We start from the raw sequence: 19,658 nt of genomic DNA on the forward strand, positions 1-19,658 counted from the left end.
AAGCGCGGAGTCCTAACCACTGGACCGCCAGGGAAGTCCCTAATCTTCTTGTAAAGAAAACGCACTGGGTGAAGGCAGTATCTCTCTAAGGCACCACTAGAACACTTTGGTTCGCTGGGAAGGATAACTGTGAGAGCAGATCTGTGCCTTGAACCCGCCTGTGGAGTTTAATCAGATCAGTTCATTGTCACCAGCAGAGGCCCAGCCCTGGGGTGAGAGGGTCAGTGGTTGTCTTATCTGAGAGTGGGAAAGGGCTGGAAACCATCCCCAGAGGGCTCTCCCTCCCCAGTGGCCTGGGATCTGGGGTTCAGCATGACAGCGGGGGCCTAACGGGTGAAGGGGCAGACGCAGCTCCCAGGCATACGGGCCCCAGGGTGCGTTGGTGCTTCAGGTCTAGGGAGCATCACCCTCTTGTCTGAGGTCTGCCTGCCTGAGGCCATCCTTTTGAATTCTTTATTCAGAAAGGTTTCCCAGGGCCTAGGGCCCCCTCTCACCTCCATCCCCACCCATGGCTCCCGTTTCTAAAGAAGGGGTGCTGCCCCACGTGCCCCTGTGAGGTTCAACCGCAGCTGGGACGCCCCCATACCTGTGCTCGCTGCAGTGGCTCAGCCGCTGCTCCACGCCGGCTTCTGCCTGCTCTGGGCCGGGCTGGGCTGGTAGGACTTGTTCCCGGTGGGTGGGACACACACACACCTCAGCAGCTCTCAGCAGATCCCAGTTCCCTGCATGCACCCAACCCCGGGCAGGGCAGGGAGAGAGAGAGAGGAGGAAGCAGTGCCCTCAGTGGCCTCCACGGACCGGCCAGAGAAGAAACCCCAGCAGGTCATGACACTTAACGCAGCCCCGACTCTCCCCCAGTAATGCCCCCCACCCACCCACCCACCCATGGCTCGCACACTCCCTGCAGTTTCCGGGAAGCCTAACTGGCACACCCACCCACAGATGCCAGATGACTAACCCCCAGCCTCCCGCTGTCCTCGGCAGTTCCCCCTGGCTGTCTCCGTCTCTTTTGGGTTCCGGCAGGTGGTTTCGTTCTTGCCACATGTGGTTTTTACCTCCCTCTGTGTGTGGGGTGGCAGCCCCTAGTCTCTGAACCCTGGGCTGAGCCCCTTGTCTTCCAGATCAATAGGGCTGGGCAGGTTGTCTGCGCTCAGTACTTGAAAACAAGCTTTGAGTGGTAGGTGAAAAAGGACAGTGCGGTCGAACGAGTATGGGAAACACTAAGTCGAACAGGTTTCTCTGTTTCAGCGCTTCTCAGAGCCTTTGACATGCCTTTTAAGAGGTTGACTGCTGTTGGGAATTGAAGCTGGGTGAAGGGTGCATGGGAGTGCCTTACACTATTCTCTACGTGTGCGTGTTTGAGCTTTTCCATAATAAATGTTTTCTTTTAAATGCTGTATAGCTCCCCACACGTGTGTCCTCCGAACACGTCTGGGGAGATCCCAGGTTATTAAAGGCCGATGCTTCCAGATGCAGCTCCTCCCCACGTTCAGGCCATCGGGCCCATGACTGGACGTCACAGCAAAGGTTTCCTGAGCTCCAGCCCAGTTGTTTCCTTCCTCCTATAAAGAGCAAGTCCTACCCTACTGTCTGGGATTGGTCCCCCTGGACACAATCTCATTCAGCTTGTCCTCCAGAGGGACAGTCCTACATTCACATCTGAGATCATGGGATCAGGGCTTCAGAAATGGAGACACCCACGGCCTCAGGGCCCACATGGTCCCCAAGACACCCACCGGCTGTGACCTTCTTCAATCCAACTCTGATTTCTCAGGGCTTCTCCTCCTGGCAGAGGGCTGCTTCCCTGAGTACCATCCCCATGGTTCCCTCGCCTGCAGATGGATCCAGGGGTTGGAGGGTTGACTCCCCCGGGGCAGGGCCAACGAGGGGGTCAGAACCAAAACAGCCCACACAGGTTGAAAATAAACATTTTATGTAAAGACATCCTTTAAGGGAGGTGGAGCTCCCATCGCAGACCTCTCCGGGACGGCTGCCCCAACCCAAGGGAAACGTTGAGTCTGGGCCAAGTAAGAGACAACCTGGGGTCTGAGAGCAATGGAGGGTGTGGAAAGTGGGTGGGGAGAGGGCAGAGTCCAGCTCAGCCGGCTTGGCCGAGAGTCAAGGTGCTAAACTCCTGGCTCCATCGAAGCACGAGGTCCTCGCTCTTGGCCGGGGTCAGGACGGTGTACGTCTCATTCTGCAGACATCTCATGCGGGACACCTGCACGGGGATTGGGCGCACGTGGTCCAGCTAGGAAAGCCAGGAGCCCGAGGTGTCGGAAATTCAAGAACAGGAGGTGGGCGGGCGTAGGCACAGGGAGCAGAGGGAAGGAGGAAACTCAGATGTGGGTTTTTAAAGCGGGGAGGCACACCACGTAGCCCGACTCCCCCTTTCAGAAATGAGGAGCCTGAGGCTGGAGAGGAAGTGACTTGGCTCAGACGACTTGGTGAGTAACAGCAAGAGCCAAGACTGAGGCCTCAGCCTCTCAGGCCCAACCCGGCTGGGGGTTCGTCCCTCCTGGCGTATCCACAGGGCCTCTGATGTGCTGCCTCCCTCCCTCCTGGAACCCTCTGCCTGGGGGCCTGGGAGAGCTGCTCACCCCAGGGCGGGAGGAGTGGGGACAGAGCTCCACGGAGGAGGCTCTGCCCGGAGATGCACCCACTCTCCACACCCCTGATGCTCGGATGCCACGGGGGGCCCAGAACGGACCAGCCCTTGGGGCTGATGGGAGGCAGCAGGGGCGGGGGGGGGGGGGCGGCAGAGGGAGGGGCTCACCTTCCGGTTCCGGTTTCTCATCCTACACTGCTGGCTTTTGAAGGCACAATAGTTCGGGTACTGCACGTATTCTGTGTCACAAATCTAAGCCAGGAGCGGGGGATGGGAGGTGGGAAGACATCAGAAGCCTCACAGACGCCAGCCCTGCAGAGTGCGCCCACGATGGCAGGACCAGGGCACAGAACCAGACCCTCTGCACCTGGGGTGTCCCCTCTGCCCTTCCCGTCCCACCCTCAGCCATGGTTCAGTTGCTGGGAAGAAGCCAGGAGCTGGAGCTGAGAAGGGGGTGCCCTGCTGGTCACCTAGCTGGGAAAGCAGCCGAGCGACGAGGGCCAGGGAAGGGGCACTGAGGGCCCATATGCGGGAAGGGGCCCAAGCAGCGGTCCCATCTCAGGGAGCTTCCTAGGGACTGTTCAGTGCGGAAGAGGTCAGAAGTGCCTCTAATGTATGACCCTGGGCCAGTCACTTCCCTCTATGCACCTCGCCTGCCCATCTATAAATCCAGGGGAGCAGCTGAGCAGTCCGAGACCCCTTCCAGATCTAGGGGCCCAGGGAGGAGAGCTGGGCGGAGGCCTCTCGGCTCAGGTAAAGCCCTCTCTTAAGCTGCCTCTGCTTTTCCTGGTCTTGATTTTTCCTGCTGAACCACAGAAGGGAGGGGCCGGGCTCTCAGCTACAGCAGCTAGTTCCGTGGGGGGAGGTAACTCTGGAGGCGGGGAGCAAAGTTGATCCCATTGAGAGGGAAAGCGCTAGAAGATTTGGGAAGGAGCCTCCAGACTTAGGCAGGGAAGCACTGGGTCACCGTCAGCAGCCGTTTGGGGCAGAGATGAAGTCCCCCACCCCACCCCCTGCAGGTAACCGGCAGAGCTGGGACCAGACCTGTCTCATGCCCCCATGGCCTGTGCCCGCCCGGCCCTCCAGGTTTCTACGCCTTTGCTAAGCGCAATCCTGCTCTCTTGGGGGTCTGGAGGGTCTACTGGGGAGAGGCAGGAGGCTCAGTGAGGCCAGGGGCCCAAGCCCCCCTCCACATCCTAGGGTTCCCCAGAGCAGGGGACCAGAGGGAACCGGGGTGAGCAGGGTGGGGCTGAGCTTTGGGGAAGGCGCTGACCTTGGTGGGGAAGTCCCCGTCCTGGAAGCTGAGGAACTCGGTCTGGAGCCAGCTGGCGACTCGACTGTCTTCGCAGCCCTTAGTGGCCAGCCGGGCACACCAGAAGTCCATGCGCAGCCCGCCGTACAAATCCAGCGCGTAAAAGCGGCCCGATTTTAGGGTCCCTACCTGTGGCACGGGGCACAGGGGAGAGGTGGGCGTCCTGGCCCCCCTGCTGCCCCATCCTGCCTGGGGCCTGAGGCCCCCGGCCGCTGCAGGCCACCCTCCTCGGTACCTGGGTGCCGACGGACATGCTCTGGGACGCGAGCAGGGGGCTGACGAAGGGCGTCTTGTGGGAGCTGTCACACTGCTGCCGCTGCAGGCTGGCCTCCGAGCGGCACTGCTCCAGCTTGAGGGAGCAGAACTCACAGAGGGCACATGTAGCCACGTGGCGCCGCCCAAGGCTGTCACAGACCTGAGGAGGAGCGCGGCTGGGGGACTGAGGCTCCCCCGCTTCCGCCCTCCAGAGCCGCTCCGCAGAATGTCTCCGCATTAAGTCTTTTCCAGAAGCTCCTGTGGCTTTTCCCTGCCCCCCTCCCCAAGGGTCCTCAAGGACCTCCCGTCGGCTCTCTGTTTCTTCACCCTTTTCCTGGATTATTTATCTACTCACAGGTAATATTCATCTCCCTGCTGGTGACACCCAAACCTTTACCATCACTTCTGATCTCTTTCCTGAGCTCCAAATCCCCACGGCCAAGTGCCTGACAGACATGTAACTTAGCCCGTCTGAAAAAGACCCATAACCCTCCCTTCCTCTCCGCTAATGATAACGCTAACATTCACAAAGAGTCGGCACAGTGCTGCGCACCATGGCGCTAAGTACCATCATCTCCTTGGGTCTCCACAGGAAGCTTCTACTAGCATAGGTACTAAGCAGGCCTCCGTTGTGTGCCTGACGAGGAAACCGAGGCTCCGTGAGGCTGAGTCAACTGCTCAAACCCACGTCTAGTGTGTGTGGAGCTGAGGCACTGGTCCTGGTGCTTCCAACTCCAAAACCTGTCCTCTGCCCGAGCACCTAGGCTCAGAACCTCCAAGTTCTTGGATGACATTTTGTATGTGGAGCCCGGTGGGGCTCTCTGCCCTGAGCAAGTCTCCCCAGCCTTCCAGGAGGAAGGAGGATCTCGCCCTGCAGCATCGCCAGTCCATCCCGTCAGCGTGTCACAGTCACAAAATCTCTTACGTCGCCTTCCTTGCTCCTCCTAACAGCACACGGGGGACGCATCATCATGTCCCTGACCCCAAATCATGACTGAATCCTCTTTTCTTACCAAATTAAATACAAATGCTTCAGACTGCCATTCGGGATTATTCACATCATGACCCTTATTATCTCTTTGACTCTAAAAATCCAGTGAGCCCTCCACCACTCCTGAACTTCCTACACTCCAAAACAAAAACAAAAAGACCCAGAAGAACTCTCTCTCCAGCACCTACCACACTCCTTTTGTAACGCTACTGAATCCCTGCTCCCTGTGGGCCGAGAACAGCAGTGTGCTCGTTTTTTTTGTTTGTTTGTTTTGGTTCCATGTGGAATTTCTTCTCTTTCTTGCCTCAGAGACTTTGCACAAATTGATACTAACCCCTCTAGCAGGAACCTCTACCAACCCCTTCTTTTGCCTGGTTAACTTCTTTTAGCTCCGGGTCTCAGTTTACACATCAGTTCCTCCAAGAGGCAATTCTCTGATCCAGCCCAACTCGACGTTTGTGCTCTCCATCTGCTCTCTGCACTTTGTGCTTGTCCGTCATGCATTGATCCTGCCACACCGTTCTCCGTTTCCGCGTCTGTCTCTCCCACCGGACTCCAGGAGGAGAGGGAATGGGATCTGTCGTAGTCATTGCTAAAATACCTAGGACAGAGTTGCTAACATCTCAAATACCTAGCCTGATCAATATTTGAACAAACGGATGAATGGGTGGCATACCAGCTCTCAACAAACATTTGCTAACTTGCACTTTTTGAAAGCCCTGTTTCCTGGGAATAGGACCTGCTGGGTGCTGAGGACACGTCGAGGCTGGGATCTCTCTACAGATCCCTGGAAACGGTTCTATGATCCCTCTGGAAAGAAGAGCTACATCTAAGGTAAAGCCAAGTCCTGCCGGTGGTGAACTGGCTCAGGAGATGACTCAAACCCAACGAGGCGCCGCCACAGCATGAATTCTGGACTGAAATGGATTCCAGACTCCGTCCTGTGACCTCCTCCTTTAAGGGGAGCTGGAGATACCCTTCCAAAGAAGGGATTCTCACTTGGAGAGAATCTCCAATGATGCCTCGGGCTTTATGTAGCCCCGCCCATTAACCGCTCCTGAGGCCCAGAGGATGCCCGGTGAGCATGGAGCCATTAAACAGCATGGTGGGCATACCGACTTCCCGAAACCGAGGATCTCATCCTCCAAGTGCTGCCAGGCCTTGGCTGTAGGGGTTATGACACAGGTGTTCTCCACAATCGAGTAGCACAGTGCCAGCAAGGCCTCCACGTGAGGCAGCTGCAGGAGACTGCAAGAAGACGGCACCGGCTGGGGCAGAAAGCCCACCCACTCTCTTCCCCTCCCCTTAGCGTCTAGTCCTAGTCACACACATTTAGCATGCTGGATGGGGCCCCGGAAGCCTCCAGGCCAACTGCCTCCTTTTACAAACGAGGAACTGAGATCCAGAAAGGGGAAGTAAAAGTTGCAGTGCTCATCAGGGTCAGAGACAACCCCAGAACCCAAGTCTGGTAGCTCTAGGTTCAGGGCGCACCCCACTACTTCATGTAGAGACGGACGTCTAGGGCAGTGCTTAAGCCCATGACGGCCACACAGCAGGCGAGGCAGGCAGCAGCTAGGTGCACCTGAAGCCCAGGCAGATGTGAATGGGTCTGGAGGCCGAAGCTGGCAAAGGGGGCTTCTCATTCCCAAAGACAGCGGGGAAGGTAGGGCCGGTGGGGCAGACAGAACTTCCTGTACCTGCCGGGGCTCTGGGCTTTCCAGATATTCTCCTCATATACATCATTCATTTCATTCATTTCATCCATTTCCTGCACGGATCGGATGACCTCTTGGATGTTCTCCATCGTCATGGGAGTAGACTCCACTTCCCGCACCCGGGGAGTGAAGGAGAAAGGGTTGGAAGTTACAAATTCAGACTGGGTCTTGGGCTCCAGGTCTGCCTGCAACCCAGACGTCACCTCCAGCGCCTGCTTTGTGCCCTGTCCTTCCTCCCACTCCTCCTCTTGTCCCTCCCGCTCCTGCCCTTGATCCTGGCCGCCCAGGGACAGGGAGGATTGTAGCAGCTCCTCCACGCTGCTGTTAAGCCGCTCGGGCCAGGGCTGGAAGGCCTGTTGTTCTGTGGCTGCAGCAGGGTTTGGGAGGGACCAAGAGAGAGAAGGGAAAGGGATGGTCAGGTTTCTGACCCCCCATGTCTTTGTTCGCAGAGGGACACACATAAATGCAGACAAAAACACATAAACAAACACATACATAAACACAAAGGCAGAGAAAGGCAGCGCAAATTGCACATATTCATTCAGTTGAGCATAAAAAACACAGAAGAGAATACAAATATCAAAATAAAAGAACATTACCAGGGCGACAGTGGAGGCAGCGTCACCGGTCCCCTTTCCACCTCCCTTACAAGTGGTCCTCTTCCCTAAGCCACCTCAAATACCACCTTTTGTCCCCCTCACTTAGGAAACACCAGTATTCTGAATACCTAGCAACCAATCCTTTCTAGAGTGAAGATTTTAGCTGGGAAAAGTCCCAGAGCACTTCTTAATGTAGGAAGGTTTTGGGGAGCTAGGGAACATCGGTTCAGGGCAGAGATGTACGTAATGTCAGAAAACATCCTGGGACAGGAAAGCCCTAACTTGTATTCAGAAAAAGCACGCTCTCCCTTATGTAAACAGCTGCCCATGGCCACCTCCACTGGCTCATCTCCCCACGTCCCTCCCACTGATGCCTTAAACCCTGGGCTCTGGGACTCGTGGGAGGAGAGGCTGGGAGTCTCCCAGGGGCTGGGAGGGTCTCACCTGTGATGTGGGAGGACTTGGGGGAGGTCATCGTCGTGAGCGGCACTTCAGAGGAAGTGTCCACCTCCTTGAGAGTGTTTGGTGAGAGGATTGAGACTGGCTGGGAGCACCCGACCCGCTGCAAGGAGAGAAGCAAAGTGGGAACGCCTTTCCCAAAGGGCGGACTTCTACTCCTGCTTATCCTCCGTCCCTGTCCCTCGGGTCTCCTCTCTCACAGTTCCTGGGCGGGAATGAGGGCACATGGCCCCCGGTGGAACTCTCTAGACCTGAGAAAGGTCCCCTGCAAGATCAGACTCCCGTCTGGCCCACACTCCTGCCTTCAGTCTTTTGCATTTGACTTGAATGACATCACTGACCTGCTGGAAGGGCTTATCTCTGCCTCCTCCCATCCCTCTTCCCTACTTTTCTTGCAGTAACAGGACTGTTCTGACAGTCTGAATGCCCAAGGTGAGACTGTACGCACGTATAATCTGGGTAAATGATGGCAAAGTGGCAGGTAGGGAGGACCTAAGGCTGGCTTGGCGCCACTGCCACCGCCTGTCCCTTGATCCTTGACACCAGATCCAACCTCTGTCCCGGCCTCACCTTGGCGTAGTAGACGTGGTTGGAGCAACGGTACTGAGTAAACTGGCAGAAGGACTCAAACCGGGAGGCATGAGGGAGGTCGGAGCAGACAGCGCCTGGGGAAGGGCGTGCGGCGGAAGTGAACACACCAGGGGGAACGCCCTCTGGGAGGGGGCACGCCCTCTGGGAGGGGGCGGGACGGGGCGGTGGGCTCCCGGGGTCTGGAGAGCCCAGCACGCGGGCTCAGTGTGAGGCGCCAGCCACCCCCTCGCCCCGGGTCCAGCGAGCACAGGTCTGGCCCTCGAGGCGGGCCCTCACCTTCCGGCACCAGGCCGTGGTTTTCATACTGGTCCAGCTGGACGAGGGTGGGGTTCCGGCAGCCGTGGGTTGCGCGGAGCCGGCAGGTGGTCTCTGCCTTCCAGGTTGGGGTCAGCAGCGCAAAGAAGCGCTCATACTCGGTGGGAGAGAGGGGGCTGCCCGGAGTGGAGGTCGAGAGGGTATCCTGGGCGGGGGCCGGTGCCGGAGGCAGGAGCAGCACTGCGGGGCGGGAAACAGACCACGGATGGACCCAACTCCGACACCGGGCGAGCCGGCCCGTGCACACGGGGACCGGGGTGTCTGGCCGCCGAGCCCGCGGGCGAGGGCGAGAGGGCTGGGGCGGGGGGAGGGGCTGGAAGCGGCCGGCCCAGGGGAAGGCGGTTCAGAGACGGTGCAGGGAGGGCTCCGGGGGCGGACGCGCGCTCACCCCTCAGGAGTGAGAGAAGGGAGGCGGCGGCGAGCTGCCTCATGGCCCCGGACGGTCGCCCGTGTTCCCGGGACCGAGCGGCCTCTAACGGGCCGAGCCAGGGCTAGCCGGCGGGCGGGGGCCGCGGGTGCGAGGCCGCCGACGTCACAAAGGGCGGGGCGGGCCACGCGGGGGGTGGGGGACGGGGAAACGGACGTTTGGCCGGGCTCGGTCGGAGGGCGGGTGCGGGTCCCCGCGTGTCACGCTCCAGCACGAGAGGACAAGGAGGGCAGGAGTGATCACTGACTCGGTGCCTTGGACGGCGGAGCTCCTGTGTTGTTCCTTACGCGTGACGTTTTTTCATCTCAAGGTGATCCCATAAAGTGGATACTGTTACTAGCCCTATTTTACAATCTGCCCAAGAAGGGGTGAGGCCTGGAAGTGAGGCGCGCAGAGATGGGACGTACACCACCAAGTCTGGAGAGGGCGCCTCCAGGTAAGGAGCCGAAGGAGAAGCAAGAGGGGGTTCGGGTGAGGAGGAGATGGGGCATAAGGGGGGCTCAGTCTAAGGAGGTGGTTTCCTGGTGGAGGCGGGCCAGACAGCTCACTGGTGTAGGGCAAACTACGTGTTTTTCTGTTTTGTGTTTAAAATAAGTCAGCCTGATACTTAGTCACGTATAAAGCACAAAATACACATTTACTGGAAATTAAGTGAAAGGTATCTAAGGGAGAAAAGATGCAGAATCGTAAAGGTTTTGGAAACCCTGGTCTGAGGCACAGTCCCCAGGCAGCTCGGGTGGTTCCAGAGAAGTTGACAAGTTGTGGATTCTGGGGCAGAGGTACCACTTCTGGTTCCACATCTTGTCCCACTTCTGGCATGTCATCCTCCCACCTTTTAGCCAACTCAGAGGATGCAAAATATGCTTAGCACATGCACTGAAATAGTGTCTCTACAATAAACACAGCAGGCCAACATGTACAGCTTTTATTCACCGACCCAATTCCTTTCCATATGAGATATCTGCACTCCACCCTGCCCCTCCCACTCACAAACCAGGACGAATCCTCTTGGCACAGAGGAAGGGGTGACCCTTCAGCCAGGGCCACAGCCCAGATGATCTGGAGGAGCCCCCGCTGGAAAAGCAGGAAGAGAGTGAAGAAAGTTTATCACGCCATGGCCCCCCACGAGGGGAGGGGATCAGGAGGCTGGGGGAGGGCCCCATGCTACTGCCCCAGTCCTTAAATACAAAGCAAGGGGAGTAAGAGGACCATCCCTCAAAAATACAGCACCAACCTCAGCATGGAGGCAAAAGGACAGTGGGCAAGACCCCTTCCCTCTGAAGGGGGCGGGCTGAATGAGAGCACATACCGTTAGTGGCTGCAGCAACCCCCGTACCAGGGTCTGGGTGCAGCCTCAGCACCAGGAGTGGGGAGGCGAGGAGAGGGGATGACAACTCTGCGCCACCCACCTCTCCCTGACCCCAGCCAGGCATCCCTCTCCCCACTAGCCCAGGTCAGGGGATGTGGAAGAAACTGTGTTGGAATCCAAGGCCCTTGTCTATTTCTTCTTCCGTTCTTGGGAGCAGCGTGGGCAAAACCTACAAAGGAACGTGACAGAGAAGGGGGAGAGAGTGAGCGAAAGGGAGGATGCCCTCTGTCACTCACTCAGCTCGTGACAGTCCAGCCCCACCGCAGCTCTCACTCACCACTTCCCCCGAGGCTTGGTGGTCAGCCCCACACAGGCAAAATGGAACCACTCGATGGAACACTGGGAAAGGAAGAGGATGGGAGAAGCAGAACTCAGGGACCGGGGTGGGGGGGCAGAGGAAAGAAAAGAACCCCCCCCCACCCTCCATTCCCCTCCCCATCCTTTAGGAATACTCCCCTATTCCATCCCTTGGGAGAATTCTTGAAGGGTCCAAGGCCAACCAACTCCAACTACCTTTCTCCTATCCCGAAGTCCCCCTATTCAACCGTTACCCCCCTTCTTGTACCCAACTCCCTTCATGTCCACCAGAACCCACCCCCCCATCCTGAGGCAAAACAGTTCTTACATCAGGGTTGTCACAGCCAATCATCTCTCCATAGGAGACCTGGTGACAAAGGCAATAGGTGGGTTCGTTGGGATCCACAGGCATATCCAACACATCAGAGGGGTGGACACTGCCAAAGGTCACTGAGGGCATCCCATACTCAGGGCTTCTGCGTGCCAAGAGGGAGAGAAAGTGTCATCTGCAGGAAGGGAAGCTACAGCTTGAGATGCTCAGAGCCAGCAGAGGAGGAGGTCCTTGTGGGGCTAGTGATCTGTGGCTTCTCCTCTGTATCCAGCAGATACCAAAATGGCAAGGAGAGTTGTTGGCCCAGGACACAGCAAAGTGGCAAGGGGCATTGTGGCTGGGGTGAGGTGGCGGGAAAGAGGAGTCTGTCCCTTGGCAAAATGCTCCCTGACACACTCACGTGCGCACAAGTTTTAACTTCTTCTGGGCAGCCTTGGGGGCTTCTTCGTCAGAGTTTTTCCCTTTGGAACGAGCACGGGCAGCCTTCTTCTCCTTTTGAGTCCGGCCTTCTAGGCAAAAGCGGGGGAAGCCAGAAGGCAGGGAGACAGAAGGATGGGTTAAGCCCCCCTCCCCCTGCCCCTCCTCCAAGCCGGTGCAGGCTGGCTTCTCCCTCGGGGTCCTCGCCCCACCCCTCGCCCCACCTCTCACAGCCCCGCCCCCCTCCTCACTCTTTTTGCCTTTGCTGGAAGAGCTGTCATAGTCACTTGACTCAATCTGCTTCTCCTTCAGATCAGCCTCAAAACGGGCCAGGTCTGTGTCCAGTCGCCGAATGTGTTTGTCCACCTGGGTGGGAAGGAAGGAGAAGGAAGAGCTACAGGGCTGGTTCCAGTTAAAGAAAACAGGCGGAGGCAGATTCTATGGATCTCCCAGACCCAAAACAGATCCCAACACGGCTGAAGGAGGGGGTCTAGGACCCCGAGGAATAGACGGGAGGCAGGTGGGGAGCCATGAACAGGGCCATACCATCTCATAGGTCTGCATGGCAAGCTGCACCTTGTCGTCACCAAATCCCTTGCACTTGCCATAGGCTTCCTGGATCTGTCTGAGAAGGGCCAGTTTCTCCTCGGAGCTCAGGCTGCGGGCGCTACTCATATACTCAGTGGCCAACTTGTCAATTTCAGCCTTCAGGTCTACAACAGAGACAGAGGCCTGGTCACAATGGCCCCTGAGTGGCTAGGTGGAACACACTTCTTCCTCTTGCTCCTTGGACCTTTTCCATTGACCATCATAACCTTCCAATTAAAACGTACTGAACATTCCTAGGTACTGTGCCACGTACTCAAGTAATGCAACATGTTCACAATATTTGTTTCAAAGGTGCCTTCGGGTGCTGAAAACATTGCTATCATAGTTGGAACTGAATTTATTGAACCATAATGAGGGATTCCTGGCACCCGGCACTAATACGAAGTGTGTTTTTGTCGCTGTCTGAAGATGCTTCTTTGCAGGGCTTGCTGCCTCTTGAACCATGAACTTTCTCTCAAAAGCCATCTGGTTTCTCGTCTCGAAAACATCCCACGACAGCTCTGAGTGCTACAAACCAGGCTGGGTCATCTGCTGCTGCTGGCTTCCAGGTCTGTACATCTATATCTCATCATTTAAAATTAGGCCCTGGTCCATTCACGGCACAGTTCTTCTACTTACTGCCCACCCTGTTTTGCTCATCGTTTGCAACTTGCTTATATTTCCCATCACTTTTTTTCTGTTTGTTCATTTTAGATATTGCTCCAAACGTTTCTGCAAGGCTGGTGACGTCCCAAGACACTGAGACTTTAGATGCCCACTGCCCAATATTTGGTAGTGCTCACAAAACATGTCGATGGAGAAAAAAGTATGACTGCAACACGGGGCAGCAATAGGTAACAGGGAAGACCTGCGCGCACACTAGGTTTACGCCCCGCTTCATTTGAGGCCCTTGGAGGAAGCTGGAAAAGCATGTATGTAGTTCAGTAATCTCCAACTGGTCTTTCTGTGCATGAACTCAAGAGCTGGAACTGTATTACAAAGCAAGGAGCTGGTGCTCAGCATTCAGCAGGGAGTTCTCAGGGGCCTACGTCCAGGATTTTAGACGATGTTCACCTTTTCATGAGTGAACTTACCAAGAGTAACTTAAATCACAGCTTTAGGTATTCTAACAACAGCTTGTTACATCCTTGGGCACAGTTACATGAGGATGCACCTACATATCCATCAGCAGGTGTGGGGGGATAGCTCCAACAAATACCTTTGACCTTGAAGAGACAAACCTGACCACTGTAGTGTGGCCTCAGGCTCTAAATGCATGCCTCAGTGCAGCCAGACTTGCTCAACGCCCAGGCAAGGCCACAGATGGTACCCAGTGCTTCTGTGCGGCTGAAGAATATAGTGTAGAGATCCTGATGTTTGTTAATTGCTGCTCTTCCTTCTTTTTTCCTTTCTTTTTAAGATCTTCTCATGCAGCAAAGTTCCTGTCTACCAACATGAGTTGCAGTCTAAAGCCACAGTGAATTTTGTGACAGTAACATTAACAATCCAATGGAATAGAAACATTCTAGTCTTCCATAAACGTACTGAACATGGAGAACAGAAATGATTCTAGGCATGACTTTGGTTTTTTTAATTCTTCTTGAGGGAGATATAAAGAGCACAGCATCTTTGAATTCTTGAGGCACTGTCACAATACGCCATGTGTTATGGAAAAGCTGACACATAAATATGGGTCATTATTACTCTCCTTCTAAGAACTGCAAGAGAGAGAGTGAGAGAGAGAGAGAGAGAGAGAAGCTGCAGCAATCCAGACCAGACCATGTGCTAACACCAAACAGAAGAAGAAACGATCATATACACACTCACTATACACTGGACTCCTTACTCTGTACATACCCTCTGTTCTTTGGTCCAGGTCCCTCATGAGCTGGAAGTTTCTCTGCAGTTCAAATGGGAGGTTTTCAATACCTGGGGAGAAGAGGAGAAATTGAGCCTCCCTGGACGTCCTAGGCCCTACCGCTGCTTTTAAAGAACAGGTCCAAAACAACACTCGGTTTTCCCTCCTTCAAACCGCTGGATTATCTGTTACAGCACTCATCGTTCTGCTCTCAGGAGCGGTCACGTCCGCCTCTTTCCACAACTAACCCCTCCATCTCTACACAGCTTTCCCACCCTTCCTCCCTTCAGTGACTTTACAAATCAGCCTTTCCCTTTCCTTTCTTTCAATCTCTGTCTCCAAGCTCCTTGCCCTCAACTTACAAATACCCTCCTGGCATCACACACACACTTCCAACCTGCTCTCCATACAGTAGCCAGAATTGTTCTTTAAAAAATGCAGATCTGGGCTTCCCTGGTGGCGCAGTGGTTCGGGGTCCGCCTGCCGATGCAGGGGACACGGGTTCGTGCCCCGGTCCGGGAAGATCCCACATGCCGCGGAGCGGCTGGGCCCATGAGCCATGGCCGCTGAGCCTGCGCGTCCGGAGCCTGTGCTCCGCAACGGGAGAGGCCACAACGGTGAGAGGCCCGCGTACCGCAAAAAAAAAAAAAAAAAAAAAGCAGATCTGCTCAAGTCACTGTCCTGTTTATAACCCTCGAGTAACCTCCTACTGCAATATTCCTATTGCTATTCTGCACTTTCTGGCCCTTGCTTCCCTCACACCAGCCCTAACTCACATCAGTCCCTGTCTGTGCTCTCTCTCTGCTGTATCATACTGGCCTCCACTGAGTGCCTTGAACTTGCCAGTGCTCTTCATGACGCTTGGCTTTTCACACGCTACTCTCTCTGCCCAGAATGCCCTGCCCAGTCTTCTTCATCCCACCTCCACCATACCTCTTGGCCTTCAAATTCCTGTTCATTCTTCAAAGTTCAGCTCAACCCTGACTGCCCCAAACTCCAACAAGTGCCCTGGATTATGCTGTCATGCTATTTTTTTTTTAAATACGTATTTCGCTGCGTGGGGTCTTAGTTGCAGTACACGGGATCTTTGTTGCTGCGTGCGGGACCTTTTAGTTGTGGCATGTGGGATCTTGTATTTGCAGCGTGTGGGATCTAGCTCCCTCCCTGACCACGGATCGAACCCAGGCCCCCTGCATTGGGAGTGCGGAGTCTTAACCACTGGACCACCAGGGAAGTCCCTGTCGTGGTATTCTGTGTCTACCCTTTTGGGCTCTTATCCAATGTACTTACATAGGTAATTGTGTAATTAGTTATTTGGTATGTCTCCCCAGCTCTCCAGAAGGGTTAGATGCATCTGTCTTCTTCCCTATTTCTCTAGAGTTTAGAACTATGATGTGCATACAGAGGATCCTCAATAAATACTTGAATAAGTGCATGAATACTTAAGTCTCTCTCATAAAAGAAAAATCTCTTCCCATGACTCCACTTCCAACTTTTAAAATGCCTCCACTGCTTTAACCTATAAACTCAGGTTCGCCACCACCAGTTTACTGAGACTAAGCCATCAGTGACTTACCAAGTCAAATGATGGGTTACTAGTCCCATCCTAAAAAAATTACCTTCGCAGGATCTGGCACCATCTTCTCGTCTTCGAATAACTTTCTTCCTCTTAAGATTCCAAATCTCATCACATACTTTCTAGCAATTCCGTCACTGACATTTCCTTAGCCTGTCCCTTAAATGTTAATATTTTCTTGAGCTTACACTTAATTTAATCCTCTAATTTTCTCACTTGCTTTCTCTGAACGATCTCCATCTTATTTACTCTTACAGATACAATTACCATTCCTATGCTTAAATCTAAGTTGAATAAATATGTTACTGTTACTCCTGAATTTCCTATCTTGTTGATGATTTACTGTCTACCTCACTTCCCAAACAGGAAATAGAGAAGTCACCTTAGATTCCTCCTTCTCTCTCAACCACTCAGTCAGTCAATCCTGTCATATTTAACTCCTAAACACTTCTGTCACTCCCTGAGATCAGGTCCTCATCTCTGACCAGGACTGTTATCCCTAACTGATCTCCTTATTACCAATGTCATCATGCTCCAATTTATCATGCAACATTTATTTTCCTTTATATAAAAAAATCACTCTATTTAGAAAATCTGTTGGTTCCTCGCTATTTAAAGTGCACGCTGGTGGACTTCCCTGGTGGTGCAGTGGTTAAGAATCCGCCCACCCGCACTGGTTGAGAGTCCGCCTGCCGATGCGGGGGACGCGGGTTCGGGCCCTGATCCAGGAAGATCGCACATGCTGCGGAGCAACTAAGCCCGTGTGCCACAACTACTGAGCCTGCGCTCTAGAGCCCACGAGCCACAACTACTGAGCCCGCGTGCCACAACTACTGAAGCCGGCGCGCCTCGAGCCCGTGCTCCGCAACGAGAGAAATCACCGCAATGAGAAGCCCGCACACTGCAACAAAGAGTAGCCCCCGCTCACCGCAACTAGAGAAAGCCTGCGGGCAGCAACGAAGACCCAATGCAGCTAAAACAAACAAACAAACAAATAAATATAACGTGCAAGCTTCTTAGCTTGGCTTAAACGACCTTGCACAACCTAGCCCCAGCTACCTTCTCCAGTCTCGTTTCCCAATCTTGCACCTCGGAGTCCTATACATCAAACACTCTGGCCTCACTTTTCCCTGGCTTTGCCACAAACCCATCATAACACCTTTGCTGATGCTTTCCCCAACCTGCAATTCCCTCTCCCTCTCCGCACTCAACCTTCAAGTTTCTATACATCACATCCTCTGTAAAGCTTTACCTACACCCCCAGGTAATGAGCCCCTCCTTCTCCAGTGTTACCTACTGTCCTTTTAATGTATTTCTATTATTTCATTTGTCACACTGTTTTATAAATATTAGCAGAACCTGTGTTCTACTAGACTATGAGCACTTGAGGGCAAGAGCCGGGTCTTATTCATTCTTGTATATCGCCAGTACCTGCCATTATGTCTGACCCATAGCAGAACCTCAAAAAACGAATGAATGACTCTCAACGGTAAGGCAAATGTAAGGGCATAGGGTGACGGACTCTGTGAAGAGGTAGGTTACACAAATAGCATAAACATAACACCAGATTTCCATTTGATGGGAATTGGATCTTTACTCCAAGAGGAGAAGCCTTCCGGTTCATCATGTGACAGTGGTCACTCGTAACCCCCCATCCCCACGAGAAGCCGCTTCTTCGAAAGAACTGGTTGGAGGAGCCGCGAGCAGATCTTCATCGCTGCTCCAAATGGCAGTGGATGATATATTAATACGAAAACGACCGATTCGGAACGATTTTAAGAAAATGATATATGCTGAGGCCAGAGACTCTGCAGACGGGGGCAGCAAATATCTTCCCGGCTATGCCCACCAGCCCTTCAAGAGCCGTCCCCCAGCCCTGCCGCGCAGCCCCTCCCCCGTCTACACCCCAGAGCGAGGCCTCGACCCCGGTGCCCCGCCCCCTATTTCTTCACACCCTCCAGTATTTTCTCTCGCTCAACCTTTCACGACTGTCACTTTCTGACCACCGAGACTTCGGAGCCGTGAAGCTCCTCAGCCCCGATCCCCCCGACCCGTCTGTGACCCCTGACCCCCTCCTCCAGCCTGCTCTTACTGTCCAGATAATGTTCCAAATACATCCCCGCAGCCATCTTGAAGCAAAACAAAGCAACTTCCGCTCCGCCCCGGAAGTGACTGAACGCGAAGGGAGCCGAAGAGCTCCTACCCGGCCTGGAGCCCTTCCGCCCTCACGAGGGGAACTTTCCGCCCTCACGAGGAGAACTTCCGCCCTCACGAGACGAACTTCCGGTCTGAGTACAGGGCCCGCCGAGTTGCCTTCGCCTGGCGCAGACACTGGTCCGCGGCGGGTCGGCCGGGTGCGGGGCCGGCGGTGGTGGCCGCCGCGGCCGAGGGCGCCATTTTGCGTCCTCGCTCAAACTTCCATCCCCTCCAGGACGGGGACGTGCGGGCGTGAGAGCAAGGAAACCTGTCTCTTTGGGCTTTCAGTCCACAGAGAGTCCGTCTCAGCAGCTGGGGAATGTGAATCGGCCCCTTTGGCGGAATGTGAAGCTGGCGACCAGAGCAGGTGCCTTCTTCCGCGTCGCTAGTTTCTTAGGAAGTTGAGGAGGCGCCTGGCGATGCGAGGTTTAAATCCTCCCCGTTTCTGTTCACTCGCGCGAACACCAACTCCCCAGGATTATGTTTTAACGTGGAAACAGTTGATTATTTATAAACTCTACTTATAAATACAAAGAACTACTCACACAATAAAGCTGCGGCTCTCCACACCTTTTGTCAGGGTTCCTGTCACTTGAGGACGTTCTCGCTTGTAAAGTGACAGAGTGCTTCTGGCCTTGCCCTCCTGTTTGTCTCCCTTTTTATTCGAGTTTGGCTACGATGTTAACTGGCACCATAATTCTGAAAGGATTGGGGCACGGAGCTGTCACAACGGGGCCAGTTGGATGCCGACTATCACCCTGGTCCGCGACATCACAGCGACAACTACGCTCCTCGTCCGGATGGAAAGCCACCAAGTGCACGACAGGCCGCCACCACACCAGGGACGCAGAACTCAACGCCCAGAGCCGGAGAGTGTTAGGAAGACAGTTTTGGAGATCACTGTCACCCCAAATCACGCGTTCTTAATAAGTATTAATGTCACATGGCAGGTTTTGGTTTGGGGGTTTTTTTGTTTTTGTTTTTTGGACTGTGCCGCGGCTTGCGGGTCGTTCCCCGACCAGGGAGTGAAGCCGGGTGGCGGCTGTGAGAGCCCAAGATCCTAACCACTGGGCCACCAGGGAACGCCCACATGGCAGATTTTCAATGAAACATTTCAGCCACATAATTTAGCTCAAATATGTAAAAAAGGACAAGGTGAAACCCCAGGTTTACTACTGAGCAGGTGGTAGATAGAGCAATAGAATCTAGAAGACGTCCCTCTAATTGCACGCGGCAGACCCTTGGATTATCTCATCTCCGTGCCTATTTCCGTGCCTAGCAAAATGCCTGGTATCCTGCTTACTTCATAGGGTTGTTGCTGTTGAAGTGTGAGGGTACCCTTCAAAAGAGATGCTGGTTGTAATACCTGTGATGAAGGTAGGGCTCTCAATGTCAGTTCAACAGTTGGTGAGAACAGGGGAAACGTAGTAAATATGCAGGAAACACACACTGCACGTTTGGTCATATGTGATACAGTCGTTAGTGTCACACCACGGACTGAGACTATCTTGGATGCCCACACAAGAGCCCGAGCCCTACAGCTAAGAGGTGTTGTTTCATTGCCTATCCACAGGCCACCAGCTAATGAGCGTGGCTGCCCGGCAGTCCCACACAGGATGGCCACGTTGTCAGACGTGGGAGCTTTGTCACAACTTTTTTAGTGCTTAAAAGATTTTTAATTTTCAGAAAGGAATCTTGGAGGTGATCTAGCCCAATCCCTTCATTTAACAGCTGAAGAAGCATTGCGGCCGACA

At 54.4% G+C, this 19,658-nt stretch overlaps 2 protein-coding genes and 1 long non-coding RNA gene across 17 annotated transcripts; 1 reads left to right on the forward strand and 2 right to left on the reverse strand.

Annotated features, from left to right (window-relative positions):
* Positions 1-1,912: 1,912 nt before the first annotated feature.
* ACRBP (acrosin binding protein) lies at positions 1,913-9,327 on the reverse strand. Of its 5 annotated transcripts, none has more exons than XM_027093286.1 (10): positions 9,234-9,327; positions 8,807-9,025; positions 8,510-8,604; positions 7,925-8,042; positions 6,864-7,248; positions 6,282-6,414; positions 4,156-4,335; positions 3,882-4,049; positions 2,778-2,860; positions 1,913-2,229 (listed from the first exon to the last, which is right to left on the reverse strand). In XM_027093286.1, the coding sequence occupies exons 1-10, from the start codon at positions 9,274-9,276 to the stop codon at positions 2,193-2,195; spliced, it is 1,461 nt and encodes a 486-aa protein (XP_026949087.1). In that variant the 5' UTR covers positions 9,277-9,327; the 3' UTR covers positions 1,913-2,192. The 5 variants fall into 5 exon arrangements, with proteins under 5 accessions (XP_026949087.1, XP_026949086.1, XP_026949085.1 ...); XM_027093285.1 differs by having other exon boundaries at positions 1,913-2,221; positions 2,777-2,860; XM_027093284.1 differs by having other exon boundaries at positions 1,913-2,251; positions 2,777-2,860.
* Positions 8,666-14,261, forward strand: LOC113612958 (uncharacterized). 6 transcript variants are annotated; one of them, XR_003430037.1, is made up of 4 exons: positions 8,666-8,780; positions 9,583-9,708; positions 12,704-12,843; positions 12,989-14,261. It is a non-coding gene; the product is annotated as an uncharacterized LOC113612958 (long non-coding RNA). The 6 variants fall into 6 exon arrangements; XR_003430039.1 differs by lacking the exon at positions 8,666-8,780 and adding an exon at positions 8,803-8,910; XR_003430038.1 differs by lacking the exon at positions 8,666-8,780 and adding an exon at positions 9,220-9,360.
* ING4 (inhibitor of growth family member 4) lies at positions 10,175-17,901 on the reverse strand. 6 transcript variants are annotated; one of them, XM_027093291.1, is made up of 8 exons: positions 17,801-17,895; positions 14,132-14,203; positions 12,233-12,399; positions 11,947-12,052; positions 11,670-11,778; positions 11,267-11,414; positions 10,919-10,980; positions 10,175-10,810 (listed from the first exon to the last, which is right to left on the reverse strand). In XM_027093291.1, exons 1-8 carry the CDS (start codon positions 17,835-17,837, stop codon positions 10,771-10,773), a joined length of 741 nt encoding a protein of 246 aa, XP_026949092.1. In that variant the 5' UTR covers positions 17,838-17,895; the 3' UTR covers positions 10,175-10,770. The 6 variants fall into 6 exon arrangements, 5 of the variants coding, with proteins under 5 accessions (XP_026949092.1, XP_026949090.1, XP_026949093.1 ...); XM_027093289.1 differs by having other exon boundaries at positions 11,938-12,052; positions 17,801-17,894; XR_003430034.1 differs by having other exon boundaries at positions 10,181-10,810; positions 11,267-11,305; positions 11,938-12,052; positions 17,801-17,901.
* Between the last annotated feature and the right edge of the window lie 1,757 nt (positions 17,902-19,658).

Source organism: Aethalodelphis obliquidens, unplaced genomic scaffold, assembly GCF_003676395.1.
Source record: "Aethalodelphis obliquidens isolate GAN/ISIS:26980383/991018 unplaced genomic scaffold, ASM367639v1 scaffold83, whole genome shotgun sequence".
NCBI lineage: Eukaryota > Metazoa > Chordata > Mammalia > Artiodactyla > Delphinidae > Aethalodelphis > Aethalodelphis obliquidens.